The sequence below is a fragment of the Monopterus albus genome, unplaced genomic scaffold (assembly GCF_001952655.1).
Source record: "Monopterus albus unplaced genomic scaffold, M_albus_1.0 scaffold153.1, whole genome shotgun sequence".
Classification (NCBI taxonomy): domain Eukaryota; kingdom Metazoa; phylum Chordata; class Actinopteri; order Synbranchiformes; family Synbranchidae; genus Monopterus; species Monopterus albus.
In genome coordinates, this window is record NW_018128033.1 from 526,799 (window position 1) to 547,009 (window position 20,211).

Sequence of the window (20,211 nt, forward strand, 5' to 3'; positions counted from 1 at the left end):
GGGGACGGGACATAAACCTTTCCACCTCTCACCACCATTTTACTAATTAGTGACCACACACAGCTCCTATCAGCCTCCCTTGTCCATGTTTTTACATCTGTATTGTGCAGATGGGTCATTCTGAACACCACTGAGTTTCAGCAGCCTGCCTGTCTGACTGTTACACACGCAAAACACCTCAGACTGAGAAACGGAAGCAACCACACATACACTGTCATAGGCCCCAGGGCTCGTTGTGAAGCTGCTGACTGAGCAGTGTAAGGCAGAAAGAGACAGACGAAAACTGTTCAATTATGGAAAGAGCTCTGGGTATAAATTTACCTCTGTCATCCTAAATAATGACTACTGACACAGTTCTGTGTGTGTGTGTGTGTGTGTGTGTGGGAATGGGAGAAAACATCGCTACTAAAATTACTGGTGACATATTGCGTGTGTGGTGGAGGTTTTCCATTCCTTTTTTATGTGACTAACTGACTGTTTGTCTGTGTAGTAGACCTCCACTGATTTTAAAAGGGTAACTGCACACTAACTAGTGTTTTTTTTTTTTTAGCTGTACACATAATCACATAGTTTTGTTGACATATGCTGTCAGTACTGGTGAGTTTTCCAACAAACTTCATATTGTGTGTAAAAACTATTTTCTGTTCAAATGTAGTGGTTATTGTCGGTTTAGATTTGAAAGTTCATTTCTGCCAAATCCTCTGAGCCCTCACTAATTGTAACAACATAGACAAGTCTATTTCATCAGACCGACAGCTATGTTAGCCTATGTTAGCCTATGTTAGCATGCTAAGAACAGAAAACACAACTTTAATATATTTAGGCTTAAGGAACAGTAACTCTAACCATGAGAAACAGCGGTGCTGTGAGACACACACACACAGCAGAGACTTTCCTATCATGCTGCTAGCCCAGCTACAACTCAGGTATCCATATAGTGGCTCCCGCAAAACGACATGAACATGCTTGTAGTGACTGTCAGAGCTACACCAGACTCTCCAGCAGAGAAAAAGACATTCTCAAGGTTGTTAGCTTTGACACTGCCCTTCAGCTGCAGTTTTAAATATACTGGGAGAGCAGAAAGTCATAGAATGAAGGTTTGTAGCTACCCTTTAATGACTAATATCTAATCAGCTAACCAGTCTGCTGTAGGTATCTATTCACTGTACAGTAAGTAAAATTTACGGCAAGACATACTTTGTAGAAACATTACTGCTGCAAACAATTTTCATCCACATTATCAAATCATCAGTAATGGGTTACATGTAGCCTATTTATACTTTGCTAAAACTACATACACAGCTTGAAGAAGCTTTGTGTTGGGAGCTAGTAAGCAAAACTAATTTCAGTTATTGCATCACTAAAAATGGGTCTGTTAAATGTTAAACAATGCCATCAAATGAGATGTAATGGTGAAAAACATGAGTGGTTTTGGATAATAATCACACCTGCAATTTGAACTGGCAAATCAGACAACTGTACTTTAAAATTGAAAATGCAGGTTGGATTTGTGTGTAGCTTGACTAATGCAAGACTAATAATGGCTCCCTGTTCTGCAGATGAGCTGGTGGGAAAAGGAGTTCTTTATAACAGGAAACCTTTTCCAGACTAAATGCCTAATTAGCCCATTGTACAGCAAGCTGTCAATAATATCTGGTTTTATAGTAAGTGCTGCACTGGCCCACAAGGTTTAATGTCTAGTAGACGAGGAAGAAGAGTTTTTGTAACCAAGTAAAATGTACTGGTAGTAAAAGACAACACACACAGTGACTAAAAAGCCACTTATAATAGAGCCTAAAGTGTGGCTAAATGGCAGAACCATGAGCTGCACAGATGAGACACTAGAAACGAAGACCCTCTTTATGTCTGCAGACTACTGACAGTGAATTGCTCATTAGCACATTGTGTAACAAAGAACCACAAGGTACAGTATGTGTGGTAATTATAGCCTTAAGTGTCAAGCTAAGCGCAACAACAACTGAGATGATAAAAAAGAAGCTGCAGGCAATAAATGGCTAACAACATCAATGAACTGTAGTCAACTACAAAGAAAATAAGTTTAAGGGTGAAAAAACCATTAAGCTACCATAAGCTGCCATTAAGTTCTCTGGAGAAGAGAAGGACACCTTTCTGGATCACCAAGCAGTAATATGTTAACAGGGATGTTGCTTTAATGACTTCCAAGGTCAAATTAAGACTTTAGTGGGCCTTTTTATATTGCAATTACATTGACAGACTGTAAATTGTGTGTCTTCTCTGAAGATCACTTAAGCTATAGGTTTATTTTATACCTGGCCATAGATACTTAACACTGTCTGGAAATATAAACATACAGTAGATAGTCATTGTCTGCTATCATGAATCACTTTTAAACACAATGTCATGGTTTGGAAGAGGAGGAAACAACAGTTAAACTATGACCCCACAGTAGATTTTATTCATAAACCATCAAAACTTTAGCAAGAGACAGATGGATGGATTGATCAATGGGAAAATGCATATCTGGAAAACACTGTAAAGCTGTGGTGAGCCAAACCTGAATATTTATACTGGAAAAACATGCTTTTTTTTGCACACAGGCACATATGAATTTGTGCCCAAACCAAAGTGCTTCCATGTGTGATATCTTGGGGAGAATGGAAAAGATAAACTTAACTGCCTTCTTGAAGTGAAAGAACATAAATGTGTATGGTTTAATAGAATAAGAAGTTCTTTGGTTGTGTACTAATTGTTAGGTAACTGACACTGGAACATCTTTGTTACATGTCCCATCTGAAAATGTGGTCCCCAGTGAAATGAAGCCAGGGCCAACACTACCGAGGACTGAGTCCCTCTGCAGTGGTGGGCAAGTGTTGGTGCCTCTTCCACCACATGCTGTTAGTGTCCTGTAAAATCAATGACCCCTTCCAAAACTAAGATTTAAAAATAAGTTCCACACAGTTGCATGTTGGCTTGGTTGTGAAGTCATGGGATATTATTAGCTTTCAAAAAATATGAAGTTAGACAAAATATAGGTTTATTTTGGTTTGGATGTAAAAGGATGTGACAGGTAAGGGATAAGATAAAAATGAAACCTGGGAGGGGAAGGAATCAATGAGGGTAATGAGGTCAGGAGAGAGGGGAAGTTGAGGACATAAAAGAGATGGAGGTGTGTATCTATGTGGTGGGGGGTGTTACAGGAACCTTGGCAGGGGATGGCAGTAAAAAAAAAGAGTCTGGGGGGGGGGGGGGCTACTGGAGAAACCACAAACGTTTGCACACTCCATCTCCCTCTCCAGTGCAATTTTCCATTCCTTCTAATGTGTTTACCTGTTGGTAAAAAGGAGCAAGGAGAGGTCTGCCACTTGATAAAACTGAAATAATGGAATCAGCTGCAGGCAGCTTGTCTTTTTCTTCGAACATACACACACACACACATTCAGTATATATAGTTATGATTCCTTATGGTTAGTTTAAATGACTTTGGCTGCAACATTATTCAGAAGTGAAGTCAAACAGTAATTATTAGTAATATTGTATGTCAATTACTTGTGCTTTGAACACTGTTGGGACTATACCTGCAGTGTAATCTAAAACAACGAATATATTCATCACATAAAACATATATTTCGCAGTCTGGTTATGGGAATAGTTGGTGAATGAAGAGTTTTTATGATCACACTGATCTGTGTGGTGAGAGGACGGAGAAAAGACAGGAGGAGGAGGAGGAGGAGCAGAGCAGACAGATGAGTGGGTGTAACTGAGGACACATCCCACCAATCACATGAAAGTGCCTGGACTGGAGCCATGGCTCACATGTGAAAGTGATCAGCAGTGTTGGATACGCACACTCACTTGGCTAAACCCGAACTACTGGCCGGAAACCTGGAACAGCGGAACACCTTTAGGATGTTCTAGAACAAGAACTCCAAAAAACATCCCCTACAGGGTGCCGCTGCAACTATGTGTGTTTTCCAGAGCCAACATCAATTTGACAGATACTGTGGAGGTTCTTGGCTACAGCATATTACAGTGTAAGTCATAAACCCACTCTTATTTTGAACTTTTATTGAGGCTTCCTGCTTTAAAAACAACTAAGTATACTGTATCAACAACATCCTGATTCATAAAAACATTCATAAAAATCCCAATTCGTCACCTACAACCATCTCTCTTCTCAGACTGGCCGCTCTCTGCTTTGCTTAAGGGTTCCGTGATAGTTGCTGAGGTATTTCTCCATAGAGTCATAACGATACTCAACAGTTTTTACTGTAACTGTGCCAACCTCATACACCATTTTAGTGAAAGGCAGCAGAAACAAGCCATTAACCATGATTCATGTAGTCTACCAACTGTAGCACCCCTACTGGGTTAATCATTGTGGCTGTGTTAAAAGAAGTAAGCAGCACTGGTAGAAACAGAACTGTCAGAATCTGGTTGGCTGGTGTTAACCCAGAGTTCACAAGTGAAGATCCGTGATGTAAATAGCAGCAGCAGATAAATGAAAACATAGCTGACATTCGCCACTCTGGGACGTGTGACACACAAAGCTGCTCTCTCTCTTTGTCTGTGTTCGTCAGTGTCTGCAAGTACCCCACCCATAAAACTGTAGTTTTCAGGGGAGATGTTAAACTGTGTGTTTACACAACTAAGAACAAACCTTTATCTTTGTGCCAAACAGGTGGCGTGTGTATATGTGTGTGTACATATGTGCCTTACTGCTGCCAACAACTAGGTGTGGAGTGAAAGAAATGAGAACAGATGTTTTGATAGCTCAGTCATTTAAAACATGAACAAAACTGGCAGCTTGGCAGCTCTCAGTTCACATCCAATAGCCGGAGTTACAAGACCTAAATTACATGTTGCCTCCATAGCTAGCGTGAATGATTAGAATGAGTCCTGTAATAATATTCTGGCTTTTGTCTTGTGTTTTTACACCGGGAGTTGTACAATAATGAGATGCTAAACCATATTACTGTGTGCCAGCTAAGAACCGTGCATCCACAATATCAGATGTCCTTAATGTATCTGGGTGCTGAGATTGTCTCTCCCATGTCAGGAAAATGGTTTACAGCCCAGTGGCCAGGATTTATTTAATTTATGATTATTGATCAGTAATTTGAAAGGCTAAATATTGATGCACGGTAAATTATATTAAGTCAACCAGGTCATCATGCTGTCCGGGTCTGTTATTTATGTGAACAGCTGCCGGGAAATAAACTCGGATAAAAACTGGTTTCTTCAAAATGCAATTAATAATAGTCACAGGCACAATAAAATGCAACAGTGAGCTAAGCATGGCTGTAGCTGTCACCAGTAGAGGTCCATGTTCTTTCCAGGGTCCACAGGAAAAAAAAGAGAGAGATAGAATGAACAAAGGTCTGAAACCACCTACTGAATAATAAAAAGGCCACTCTGATTTCTGCAGACTGCCCTATGTATGTATGTATGTGTGTGTCAGTCTACAGTACACGTGGTTGCCTGGTGATGCCTCTTTTTTATTTATTAATCAATTCATTAAATCACTCCTTTACTTCCTGAGCAGTGCCAGGACAGGCGGGGCTGTGCCTCAACTGTATACACTAAAGTGTTGGGGAAAAGGCAATGCCCACAGTTTACATTTTAAGAGATCAAGGGTGCCCCTTTTAATGTGGGGTAACTTCATGGATATCCTGTTTGGGTGGGGGGTGCAGTGGGGGGATCAGGGCATGAGTCATTTGGAAAGCCGCCTGTTTAGACGAATGGAAAGATTTGGCTAGAGGAAGGAACCAGCGTCAGTATTTAACCTGAATGGAGATGGCCAGGTGCTGTTAGGTCTTTTCTTGTATGACCTGGTATATTTCTTCCTATTTGTTGCTGTATCTGTGTGTGTTTATGTGTTTGTTTGTCTGAATTTATAAAAGAGTTCCACTAGAACTGAATGTGTTTGTGTTTCTCTGTGCCTGTGACTTATGTGTAAACAGCTGTGTTCAGTGGACTGAAGCTGATGCACTCTGTTGAATATTTTATCTTCTGTTACAACTCAGAGCAAGTGCAAACACACACACACACAGCGTTACACACACAAGCAAGAAGAGAAAAAGTGTGTTTTGTCTACAGTCTGATGTGCTTTTCTCTCTCACTGTTTTCATTTATAACACTAGCAAAATGATTGTGACTCCATAGCTGGTGAGATCACGTGTTTTCCAGTGGTACGATCCTAACGTCTTTTAAGACAATAAACCAGATACCAAACCAGACAAAATGAAAGTTAACAGAATCAACTTGCTCTAAGCCACTAAGCTGTAAAATTATCTTTATGAGTGGTATTTAGGATGGTCACAGGAGCGGTTGCTGTGGTGATTATGTGAAGTGGGGATGAACTGTTATCATGTTTAATGCACAGATTACATCCAGAAGGCAAACATCTGGCATGCAGACACGGATAGCATGAGCAGCAGACAATGTGAGAAACTCCGATAGCCAAGAGGGTGATCCGTACTGTGATCGTAGAGATGATAGCTGCAGACATGATGCGGGTGATGTCATTAGGCACAATAACAAGCAAAGTCTATGGGTAGAATAAAACACTGCTAGCACAGTCACATGGGCTGCAGTCGGCTTGACTGGAGACATTACAAAAAAAAAAGATCACCATTAGAGAGAACTCATCACTTGTACAAGCAAGATAATCAACCTTAATTTTGTTTTATGTCAAGGTCAATGTTTCACTGTTACTTTGTTATGCCTGAGGGCTCCATTTTAGAATGTTAATATTTTAATGATTACTGCCAGTGACTTAAAACTCAAAATGAAAAAAGGACTTTTCTACCAGGAAGAAAGCCTCTAAACAAGCCACTCTTATGTCCTCTCCTTTATGATGCTGTTAACTGGCAGAGAGGTTAAATCAGAGCTGAATATGAAATTGAAAAGTAGAAAGAGTCAAAACATATAAGAGATGTAGATAGTTTTGTTCTGAGTCACAAATGTACACTGACTGGTACCAGATAAGAGGTGTTGCTAAAAGTTTCAGCAGAAGTTTTCCACTGACTGTTATACCTTTCTATTAGATGCATTATAATAGATCCCCGTGTTATCTTAAATATATTCATGCAACTCATTTAACTCTTTAAAATAGAATCTTTCTTTGTCTGAGGTAAATTTGTGTCAGGCCTGAGATTTACATTGAATATATCCACAGCAACCTGTTAAAACCTCTGTTAAGAGTAAAGGATGTCTCTTCTTTCCCCATCATCACCAGCCTCCTGGCTAGTCCTGACACATCTAGGATGTATTGTTCCCTTTGGGCTCTTTCTTGCTCTCACTCACACACACAGACACAGACAAGTCTGGAAAACAGAATTCTAGCCATTAGTTGCAGGCAACAGCCCATTTCGTGTCCACTGGGAACTGGTACGTGTCATTTCCTGTTCTTGTCTTCACTTGTCACATAGCACAGCCTGAACAAACCTACATGATCTGATGGCACATGAAGGCAACATAAAAGGAGAGGAGAGGAGGTTGGTCACTAAAGTAACAGTTAAAGTAAAGTAAAAGTAACACAAGAAACTAGTTGTAAACGCAATTAAGCAGTAACATAAGAAACTAGTTGTAAACGCAATTAAGCAGAATGCAGTTAGTGTTTCAGGTGTAATTATGATGTCCCCTAACACTGAGAACATGGGATATAAGTTATAATTAACACCCTCACTGACAAAGTGTCCATATTGTCTATACGTACTTCACTTGTTGGTGAATTTATGCAGCACACGATTCTTCCTTGTTCCTTTGCCTTCTTTATTATTGTAGTTATTGTGCAGTAGTGAATAATTTGCTTGGCATAGCTAACAAGCAATATATGATGGCAACATATTGTAATGAATAGTATTTAGTCAATAAAGTAACATATGTAGTAATAGTGTGCATTCATACTCTTTACTTCAAATCGTCACTCTGACGGTTCCCACCGTCCTTTCACAAGAAAAATATACCAAATGGAACAGTTGAAAAACAAAGCTGATATTATTTCAGTTTTAACAGAATAGATCATGGATTGATCATGGAAAAATTCAGCAGACCATGAACTGCACCAAATCCTTCACTACACACTAGCTAGAATAATAGGCTGTGAAAACAATACACAACTACACAGCTGGCTACTATTAGTTAAAGTCCCATGACCTAGACATGTTAATCCCCATCCAGACATGTTGCAAAAGCTCCCATAGAGCAAGGTGATTAACTTCATCTGCCATTTCACTCACACAAGTATATATATATATAAATATATATACAGTATATGCCCATAAATATACACATCTACACTGAAACACACATGCACTGTACTGTACATATGTACTCCACATACAGAGCCTCACACACACAATCGAATTGCTCACAAACACACAAATTAATATGCACTCAAATACACACTAATCACTGATCTAGAGATTAATCATGTGATTTACACACATTCAGATAACTAATATTTTGTTTGCATGTATAGATCATGTTAAATCAGTGTAACAGACATAATTATAATAATATATGAGATGGAAAAGATTGTGATCAAAGTTTGTCTTGATTGTACTTACAGGCTGTGTGGTATTTTGTGTGGGTAATATACAAAGGAGGATACTGACACTGTGAATGAGTCTGTTTATTTGTGAGCATTTCTGTGTGCACAACTGTACATTCCTTTGTAAGGCCATCTGTGCATAACCATTGGTGTGTTGTATCTGTATATTTGTCTAGAAGTGTGGCGGCAGAGTGGCATGCTGGTTAGCGCTGTCACCTCACAGCGACAAGGTTCCAGGTTTGAGCATTTCTGTGTGGAGTCTGCATGTTCTCCCTGTGCCTACATGGGCTCTCTCCGGGTACTCCGGCTTCCTCCCACAGTCCAAAGACATGCAGCTTAAGTTGATTGATGACTCTAAATTGTCCCTAGGATTGAGTGTGGTTGTTTGTCTACATGTCAGCCCTGTGATAGACTGACGACCTGTCCAGAGTGGACCCCAGTGTCAGCTGGGATTGGCTCCAGCCTCCCCCATTCAGAAATAGGCGGTATAGATAATGAACGGATGGATGAATGTGTGTGTGGCCTTCAGTTAACTTACACATGCATGTGTGTGTGTGTGTGTGTGTGTGTGTGTGTGTGTGTTCTTACCGGGCAGGTCACAGCCAAGGATTTCTATCCTCATGCCAATCCCAGCAGGCGACCACCTCTCTGGAAAGACCCTGATGTACTGGGCCACTATCTCATCGAACCTCCTCACCTCTGGAGTATCATAGTGGCTGTTCCCTTCAAAAATCTTAGAGGAGGGAATCAAAAGCATGAGTGAGTGATAAGCTTTGACTCATGGGACATCATTTTGGTGGTAAACACATCACTGAGGGTGAGTTTTCTGAAAAACTAGAGAAACATGTAAATACAGCAGAATCAATTAAATGTTGTCATTTCACTGCTCCACCATTTACTTCTCATTGTAAAACAGTAGGAAAAATGTAAGCGTGTCTTCCCAAAGTCCTAAAACACTCCTAATTACCTAATCAGCACCGTTTCTCAGCACAGTATGACTCATGTCAGAAAAATAACAACTGAGAGTGTGTTACTTTTAAATTTCACATACTTTTTTGAGGTGACTTGCAGCAGCCTCTAGCAAATAGATTTATTACAACATGAAAACAGATTAGATTTCACCAATGTGGGATCAGAAATGTGGGCTGTGAAAGCTATAATGTTGGTTTTATTGACTGACTTGTGTCTTCTGAAGTTTTTTTAAAACATATGCTGAATTTCCCAGGATACTCATTTAAAAAAGACAGGCAGATGAGGGAGAAGAGGGTTTTAGCCTGAGAAAATCAAGGCACTCAGTAGCACTATTAAAGTGTTTTAAGACAGTCTCAGAAAGGAAAACTGGGTTTAAAATGCTCGGCCTCATCGCGCCTTCGACTGTCAGCAGCGTTGAGTGGTGATGCAGGAAAGGCATTTTTAATTAACACCCACGAGAGACGCATACAGTAGAGGATGAGTGAATGAGACAATGAGAGACAGAGAAAACACAAAGGATTTGAAGACTTGAAGCGGAGACAGAAGCAGGGAGAATGAGGAGTGAGGTGATTACACTGAATTATTATCAGAGCTGAGGCTGTAATAACATTTTTTTAAACTGAAAAAGACAAGTCAGAGAGACAAAAAGAGGGAGGGAACGAGAGGGAGAGCGAAAATGGACTCAGTTGAAAGACAGCTATAAATAAACTACAAATGAGGGAGAACTGTCAGCGACAATCAGAAAGAGAAGAGTTCCTATGTATATACCAGGCAGAGAGAGGTTATGTGTGTGTACAATGTGTGTATGAGGTTCCCTCCTTTACCTTAGCAAACCCAGTCTTGCTGTCAGTAATGTAGCTCCAGTCTTTGCCGGTCAAGCTGTGCGCCAGTTTGTACTTCCTGACAAACGCCCTGTTCTCAGTGCTGGTGCTGCCCTCCAGCCCTCTTGCACCCTGGGTAATAATACCACGCACCATCTTGGACACACCAAGGTCCACCTACAACGCAGACAAACATGATTATTATTAACAGATCACTCTCTGAGCCACAGAAACCAATCACTTTCCAGAGCTTCTGTCTACTGTGGCAACTGTGACTAAGCATATTATCAATCAAATGCTGGTTTTCCATCAGCGAACTCATGAGAAGTTGTGAGGCTTTGGAACTGGGGTCTTGTTGAATTTTTATCGCATTTCATGAACTTGGTCAGTTTAGAAATAAGCCAGACTGAGGCAAAGTTTTGCAGTTTCTTAGATGCACTGTGATACTTATGTTATTTGTAGGATATTGTTTCATTCTCCTATTCTTTGTCTCCTTATTGTTGTTATATGTTTTATTCCCACTTTTCCTAAATGCTGCAATATCCTCAAGCAAACCTTTAGTTTCTTGCAGTATGATTGAGTCCAGCACTGTTTTCTCAAAGGCCCTGACATCACTGGTTTTCTAGCATGCACGTCATAGTGATTTTCTTTCATCATTTGGTCAACAGCCATTGCAGATGCTGTGGGAAATGCTCTGCATTATTTTGGGTTTGTTCTGTTAGTCTGTGCTTTGATGAGATGAGACATTTTTGACACAACTTAGATCCAGGAATTTCTTTCTCTAGAACATTCAGTATACTATCATGTTAACAACAAGATCACTCATAAAGTTACACTGACATACCTGTAACCATTCTTCTCCAGCTATGGGTTGTGTTGGGTTAGGAAACCAGCCTGACCGACTGGCCACCAGTCTGGCTGCTCCCATGGATCCGTGGATGTCCCTCATGGAGGATGCAGAGATCTGGGAGTCAGGCAGCAGACCAGACAACATGCCTTGCAGTTCTGAGCATGGAGCGTCTGAACAGAAGACAGAGAAAAAGGAGTAAGAAGACTTTTTTATTATTGTGGGGCAACGTCTAAAGCACTAAACAAACTTTTTGATTGTTTGAATGGGAAAGTGATTTCTGAGGGGGGGGGGGGGTGATAGGAGTGAATGCTGATGCACTTTCTTAAGTAAATGCAGTATCAAGCAACAACAGTTTCAAGGATCACTACAGCACCCAACATTTGACAGGCAGCTGTTGAAAGGCTTGAATTCAAGAACCGTTTGAAAATCACACACAGAGGACAAACAGTAAGAAATAAGACTGCAGTTTGGATGATAATATACATCTGTTGAGTTCTTGTTATAAAAAGGTTGGTGTTGGAGCTTTTTTGAGAAGCATTTGTTGCACCAACAACAAAGATTTTTAATGGCCTCTGCATTACTACACAGTAATAAGGCAAAATTGACAAAAACATTAACCAAATATTTGCTCTGATGGATTTTATATCTTGTGTCTGTAAAATGAAAACATAAAATCAGAATTTTCCAAAGAGCAAGGTAGGTATTCAATTGAAAAACCGAAGAAGTGTGCAGGAGTGATAAAAATTTCATTTGAAGATAACAGGCCAATACATACTTTTTTATTCTTCTTTAATGGCTATTGGATTGATTTTCTCTAAGTCCAAAATGTTGTTCTGTTTCCTAGCATGGCTAGATGAGGTCGCCTTGTTGCTAAAACATCTTTGTGAATGAAGGTGACACCACTGGATTTCATCTTGAAGTAAGACTCCCCTGTGATTGTGACACAAATTTGTTGAAGGAACAACTGGTGTCTTCCACTCTGCGCCTCTTCCAAGCTGCTTTCCATGAGCACATTTCACTATTTTTCCTTTTCCTTTTTCCTGGTGTTGCAGTGTTGATGCATCACTTTACCCAAGCTACCAGAAGGGACTGTTCATGGGGAACTGAGGCAGAAAACTCCCAAATAAAAGAGCTAAATAAAAGCATGCTGCAGATCAAAGGGACACTGTTTAATGCACTGACAAATGTGTCTTGTGCTGCTTTTCCACTGTCAGAACCTAACAAGCAGTCTAGCCCATACTTCCCTTAACCATCACCCAGCATAGCCTCTGGGGTTGGCGCGTATCATCCTGCTTTGTTTTTTCCCCTTTGTTGGTCTCTGTTTAGAGGAGGGAGGGGCTGCTCCTCTCTCACCCATACAGTCAGCTGAGTATTTACACACTGTGCTTGTAATGCCAATGTTGTTGTGAAGACGTGGACATTTAGCCAATCACTGGTGACGGCTCTGTGTGCATGTACTCGCTCCCCCCTTGCGTTCCTGGTGCTTGATTTTAATACTACCTCCTGAGGGGCACCCAAATTTAGCTCCCAGAACGCACCTCCAAAGTGGGCACATTGTAGTGGAAACAAACACAGAACCCACAATGAGCATTACTGGGTGTAACACACATCAGTAGGTTCCTATAATAGATAAACTATGAAGCATTAAAATATGGTTTGACCATGAATAATAACCAATAAATAAAAAGGGAGCACAAACAAATGGATCATTTCTACTTTAAAATGGACACAGTAAAAGCATTATAGGATTAAAGAAGAGATTAAAACAGCAGATATACTCTAAGTAAGGACTAGAAAAATACAAAGAAGAGAGGTAAAGCCCGATAAAAGGTGAGAAAGAGAAGTTAAAGGACCGGGATGCGATAAAGAGACAGACAAAAGGTCAAAGCTGGACTGAAAAGAAAGCAAGTGAATAGAAAGGGTGACAAAGATAAAGAGAGAAGCACGTGAGCAGAGAGAGAGGGGGAGCAGATTGACAGTGAAGGGTGATGCTGATTGATGGTGACATTCTTTGGGTCTTTGTGGAGATGAATGTTTAATATTGTGACATTTGCAACTGCACTTCACTATAGTAAATAATGAATCAACAACAAACAACAACAGCTAAAGCCATACTAGATGCACTTCCTCAAGTCCTATAACAGATGCAAAAACTGATTAGCCAGAAGAAAATTCTATTATTGTATTGTTTATTCGATGTTTCTTATTTTTGCATCTCTCTGTTCCAGTAGATGCTGCACTCCAGCAAGCACTTTAATACAGGAGCATTGTGGGAGTCAATGAGAACATCGTCCTCAGAGATCACAGCAACAGAACTAGCTAGATATCATACACCTGCACGAGAGCCCTTAAAGCTCACACACGCACCTATATACAGAATGTACATAGACACACACACTAGCACAAAGAGATACGTGCACCAGTGCATACTGGTGGAACACAGGCTAAAACACATTTCCTCTCACATGTGCTCTGGTGTTCAGCCCACACACACGGACTCTCCCACTGTGCTTTTCCTAATAACAGGGTCTTACAAAAGCTGTAAAGTACCACTGCAGATCTACCTAGTCAATACACATGCACACGGCTGCATGCACAATCCCGGTTAAAACAAAATGGTGAAAGTGCTATAAATGACTGATGGGTGCCGCAGAGCTAAAGGCAGGACAGGTAGGAGAAAAGGAGGGATGGAGAAAGGAAGAACTGAATGAAGGAGGGACAGGGAAGATTGAAGGGAAGGGACAGAGAGGAGAAAATGAGAGAGAGTGAGAAAAAGTGGTAATGTGGAAGCTGTCAGCAAAGGCAATAGAAGGACGGAGGAAACAGCAGAATGTAAAGGAAGAAAAAACAGCAACATTGAAGAGGGATCGGTAGAAAGTGAGAAAAAGTAGCATGAGAGACATAAAAATGTGATTTAAGTTAATGACATGCCACTGACTGGTTGCTTTACGTCTGCCTTTATAGGCGTGTGCAGGGCATTATCACATTCCCCCGGGCAGTGTGTTCATGTGTGTGCTTGTTAATATGTCTGTGTGCAGGGAGAGAAACTGCTGGTCATTAGCTGGTAGGTTTGGGTATAAAGTTTTTCTCAGCAGGATATAGACATATTTCAGTGAAACTGCAGGGGAACAGTTATTCTCCCTGTTTACCTCTAAAGTAACTAAATCTGTCATTCTTCTCAGTAAACCAAACTGTCAAGATTTTGCATATCACTGTTTTTAAAGTCAGTGTTTCACTCAGGCCTGTGATGGATTGGAGACATTGTCGGGCAGCAGACAAGGCCAAGACACAGGGAAAAGGCTGTGGTGGATGGCCCCTCTCGCTGCTGAGAGAATGGGAGCAGTAGTGTGATATATAATGCAATTTCAGGTGTTAAAATATAGGCTAAAAAAAGATAAAAAAAAAGCACAGGCAAAGATACCTGACATATACCATGTCTCTTTCTCTCTCTATCACAAACACACACACACTATCATATTGTTTTGGTGTGATTGTGATTTGTGTGGGTGCTAAAATAGCCCTCCTAGATAAGAGCATATCTGTCCCCTCTCAATGGCCACTTCGATGGCAGCAGAGAGAGGCCCTAACCTAATAATGATACAGTGGAGCTGGGAGACACACACACACACACACACACGTGGATCGAAACTCTCTTTTTTTTTATCATTTCTATAGCACACAGATGCAGACACACAAAAACAGATAGTCTAATTAAGTTTTATCTATTTATGGTATTGAGCTGATTATGCTGGATGAAATTGTGTTTGTTTGCCAGGGCTGCAGATGAAAGCTGAGAGCCTGTTACTCTCTGATGTTATCACCCACACATCACACTCTAGTGTTATTCTATTAGGACTGAGTGAGTTTCTTTGTGTGAGTGTGTGTGTGTGTGATGTTTGAGTGGGAGACAGAGAGGGAGCATATGTATATGCGAGGGCAAGAGTGTGAGTGCACATGAGAGTGGGTGTGTTGTGTGCATTTGAAAGAGAGAGAAACCCAGGGGAGGAAGGAGGTAAAAGTATGAATTGGATGAAGCACTGGATGGACTGATTGATGGACAAATTACTGGGCTGTTTATCATTAGATTCTACAAATGAAGAAAAAAAGACCCTTTCACACGTCTCTGTTCTTTTCCAGGAAATGCTTTCTAAAGGAGGTATTTTTGCTCTGACCCGCCTTCTGACCCAGTGTAAAAGCCAGTATATCACTAATATAAAACCTGGAATAATGACGTCTGTGTTTTCACATGCGTTAGTCCCACAGGGAGACTGACAAAAACAACAAAGTCTGAGAAACTCTACAGTAAAAGATGCTTTGTCTTTCTTACCCGTAATCTGACAGCCGTAAAGTTCAAACCGCAGTGCAATGCCGTTCTTCCATGTCTGAGGTCTGACTCGTACGAAACGGGCCAGGACTGGCTGTGGGATGCGATTGAGAACCACCTCTGTGGCGTCGGTGTTGGCATGGAAAACCTATGGAGAGTGAGAAGAACAGAGGACACTCAAGAATACTACTTTGTTATCCCGTGCAGGAAGGGTAGAAGGAGAAGGAGCCGCAACAGTTCAATCTCAGGCATTTCACAAACAGGACAAAGGATAAAGCCTGACATTGCAGAGTCATATAGTGTTAATACGTGGGTATGCACACTGTTTTCTACCGAAAGAGTTTGTGCTGAAAAAGCCTAGAATAGTGGAGTTAACTCTGATATGGTTCCTGGAGAGATGCTCTGTTCACATGCTGGGGTTTTAGCTAGTGGATCATTCTTAGGATGACAATATCAGTTGGTCTGTCTTTCACTTTGGTTTAGACTGAATGGACTTTTGGATGGATTGCCATGGATATTTGTACTGATATTCATGGTTCCCAGATGGCATGTCCTAATAATTTTGGTTATCCTCTAGTTTCCCCTAGTGTCACCATGACATTCACATTTTTTTAATGAGATGTTTCAACATTAGGTGGATGAACCAATATGAAATTTGGTACTCGTGTACTCATGCTACCTTCAGGAACTTTCCTCTAGCATCATCAAACTCATAGATCAAAGCTCATCAACATAGGAAATGCATTTCTTAGCTACTTCCAAGAGTGACAGCAATAATATATGCATCAGTCTATTGTTTGTGGAACTGTGTGTTTTATGTTAGAAAACATGCATGAATATGTCAGGTTTGCTCGGCCGCTCTGGCCTCCCTCACCTTTCCTACTGTCTCTTGCCCATTAACACTAATCACGTTCACCTGTTCCTCACTCCCTTATCACCAGCTGCACTTGATTAGGTCGCTCACTATATTACCCGGTTTCACTCCTCGGTCACTTGCCAGTTCCTTCTAGTCACTAGGCCAACCGTACTCCATGCGTTGTCATTGTTTTTGTATGTATTTATCCCCAGCCAGCTACTGTTTTGTGTTCCCCCCATGGACTGTTCCTCCAGACCGTGGCTCCACTCTCTCCTCCCAGGCAGGTCAATTTAATTTATCAGATGAAGAAATGATGGTGTCAGCAGCTCAGTCTAATGTCCCTTCTCAGCTGACATACCTCAAATGGCCAGTCAGCATCAGCTTTGCCGGCCCGACCATCGCTATCATCAGGGTGTAAGTAAGAGTGTGTGTTTTATGTTAGAAAGATGCATGAATCACTCAGGAGCAGTGGCCAAGAAGAGCTTTTGGCAAATTGAATTATAGTTTGGGTGTGTAAAATTTACGGGATAATTCAAGGAAATGGGTTTTATAACTGAGAACAGATCCTGGTTCATTTCAAGCATTTAAAATCACTCATTTATTACTACTTCGTTATTACTCCTTCCTTCCACTGGTTCTCTTTACATCCATCAAATTCCTACCTTCTTTGAAATCTTCATACAACTTGTTCTTTCAGTCTTCACTCTTTTCTGGCACACCTAGTTTTTCATGCTCGGTGCTCCACCATCGACCCCTCACCCACAAGTTTTTTTTTTTTGCACCCTGAGAATATTATCATGCAACTAGACAGACAGTGCAAACCTCCACCAAGGCAGCTCCCTGCCTGCATAATGCCATTAGATCTAAAAGCAATATTCCCATGATAGTTTGACTCAAACTCATAGATCAAAGCTCATCAACATAGGAAATGCATTTCTTAGCTACTTCCAAGAGTGACAGCAATAATATATGCATCAGTCTATTGTTTGTGGAACTGAAGTCAGAATGTGTATATTTTTTCACACTGGATAGTCGTATTGTTAAACTGACTCAGGAAAACATCATTTAACATCAAGTCCACAAAGGAAGGAATGAGTGAGGTTTTCTTACACGCTCATAAACACAGTCTGAGGCCAGGCAGTGTGTAACAAAACAAGGTTGAAAGTATGTAGAAGAGCATCATTTTCTTGTGGCCCCTTGACTTAACCACACACACACACACACACACACACACACACACACTGGAAAACAACCTTTCCTCTCTCACTCAAAGAGGGCAAAGAAAAACTCACACTGTCACCCCTCAGCATACAGACATCCACAACATGATACACATACACAACACTGCTTCCAGTCACAAGTGTCTCTCACAAACACACAGTCTTTCCACCACCTAACACACTGCCCCCCGAGCACCTAAACTCCCCACCGTGTGTACAACACCCGCAGAAAACGACTTCCTCTGAAAACACACACAAATAGAGATAAAAGGAAACTGAATGCAAGCACACATGGCCAGAAGCTCTGTTTTTGTCTCTTGACACCAAGACTTTATATCTCTATCAGTCAGTGTCATCTCTCTGTTGGTCTCACCACAGGAAAACACAGCTGGGCTGCTAGTCTTCTCCCTATCATTTCACCCCCCCCCCACCCCTTCTTTCTGCTTTTCTCTTCAACATCTCTTTCTCTCCCTGTTGCGCTGCTATGATGATGTACTGCTGTAAATGTAAGGAAAAAAGCCCCAAAGACTGATTTCCCTCTGTGTCTCTAGCACTCTTTCTACTGTGTTACATCAGTGCTGACAACACAGCATAGTGTGTTTATTACAGAGCACAGTAAACCTCATTCAGTAGAGCCAAAGGCCTTGCAATTACATGCTTGGGTACTCTTTTATACAGTAGATGTTAGCTTTGTTTAAGGTGTGTGTCTGTGTGTGTAAGTTCACTCTTTTCCTCCTGTTCTCAATCCATTAAATTGCAGGGCCTGGCAGTGGTGAGAAAATATGGATGAAAGGGGTTTCTGACTTGCAGGAACAAGAGCAAGCTACTGGGTCGGCTGGGAACTGAACCTCAGACCTGGTGGACGTTTGATACACAGTCAGACCCAGTGAACTCATGTCCTCACAGTGGCCTTAATACCAGAAACTGTGACCAGTTAAATTATGGAAAAAATGTCTAAAGGTCCCAAATGACTTAATGGGATTGTGGTAGCAGACTGTAGTTACAAGTGTGTGCGTGTCACTGTGTCTCGAAGTGTAAAAGTGTAATTATGAAGTCTCACCCCTAGGAGCTGGAGGCTGGCGGGTGCTTTCTGATTTCCCTTGGTGCACACTGAAACATTTCTTCAGCGCGCAAACACAAACACACACATACTTTTTTATGCATCTGCTTTTATGCACTGTATGTGCACATACGAGTACCTGTACATACTGCATGAGTCTTCAGCTTTGATGTGCACATGTCTAACCTTGCACCTTTACCAGCTACTCATTTGGAAGTGGAGTGTTCCTGTTTGTGTGTTTTTGTGTATGTGGGAGCACTTCAGAGAAAAGTAAACACGATGTCCACAGACATGAATCTGGTGTCCATCTTTTCTCGATTATCAGCTGTGTTCAGGGCCACCAAGCAGCTGCAACTCCATTTCAGCTGTTGCTGTACTTTTATACCATCACTTTAGCAGCAGGCTGAAATCGTGATAATGAAGCATCAGCAATGAGTCTGGTGAGAAATGATTTGTAAAGCCTTTCAAACTTGTCAAACTATTTTACGCTGCTGTGTGACTTTAATTTAAGTTTTAATCTTCCTCTTTGGCCCATGTTAGTGTGATTACTCAGACTATTTGTAATGTATTATTTGTTAATGTGTCATAAACAGCCACATTGTGAAAGGTAAACCAGCAGAACATTGGTTACCTACCTCTTTAGGTTGATATAAACTATGAGGCAGTTCAATACTGTGCATTATAGTAAGTTGTGTTACACTATTGTTAACTTGTGAGACATGTTTAAGCAGTTAAAACTAATACTAATGAATTTGATTGATAAACTATGTAAGTAATGAACTAATGTATAAAAAACCTTACAGATTATCTGTGCAAGCAGCTTATTATGACCCATATCTAGTGGCAGTATTAATTATGACAAGGAGCAAAGGAGGAAATCAGGTGATGTTAATGTAGAGTGACACAGTCTGTAAAGGGAGGAAGTCAGGTTGCATGGATGGGTTGACAAAACACAAGGAGAGACCTCTCTTCATTTCCAGTTTCTAACCCATCTGAATCATACCAGAGGGTAGAGACCAGGATATGTTGTTGTCAGTGACGTGCTGTGAGGTTGACAGCTGGTGAGGCACTAACTCTTTTACAGTCAGATTTACAAATACAAATTGTCTGTTAACAGACAATGCGTTATGTTTTATATCTCATATCAACATTCTTCACACAAACGTGACCCATATTTAATTTGAGGTTAAAATTTATTCCAGTTGAGCTTATTTCTAACTAGAAATAATAAAAGTTTATGGTCTTACCTTTACTTGTACACGAAATCCATTTGTCAGCTGGTATGTATTACAAACCCTTTTACCGTTCGAATCCAATATTAAAACAGATGTTTTCAATAAAGAAGATCCTTCTGGACAAAAATGTCCAGACTGTCAAAAATGTTTTGATTGAAAGTCCAGATTTGCGAATTTTCTCAGCTTGGAAATGTAATCTTCCATTTTGATAAGGCGGATTGTAAAGGAAATATAAACAAGCACGAAGAAGATTGAAGGTAGCGCAAGAATCTGTGGGCTCACTAGCGCCCTCTGCCTTGAGGCAGGCGTACTGTTTGCCTCACCGAGTAACTTTTTT

General features: G+C 40.8%; 1 protein-coding gene across 2 annotated transcripts in view; it reads right to left on the reverse strand.

Moving 5' to 3' along the window:
• LOC109968548 (neuropilin-2-like) overlaps positions 1-20,211 on the reverse strand; it is a 91,597-nt gene that overhangs the window by 25,448 nt on the left and 45,938 nt on the right. For both annotated transcript variants that reach the window (XM_020614891.1, XM_020614892.1), the window contains exons 8-11: positions 15,507-15,651; positions 11,174-11,349; positions 10,333-10,506; positions 9,125-9,269 (exon numbers count right to left, since the gene is read on the reverse strand). In XM_020614891.1, coding sequence (XP_020470547.1) covers positions 9,125-9,269; positions 10,333-10,506; positions 11,174-11,349; positions 15,507-15,651 — 640 coding nt within the window. The remainder of the gene's footprint in view (positions 1-9,124; positions 9,270-10,332; positions 10,507-11,173; positions 11,350-15,506; positions 15,652-20,211) is intronic.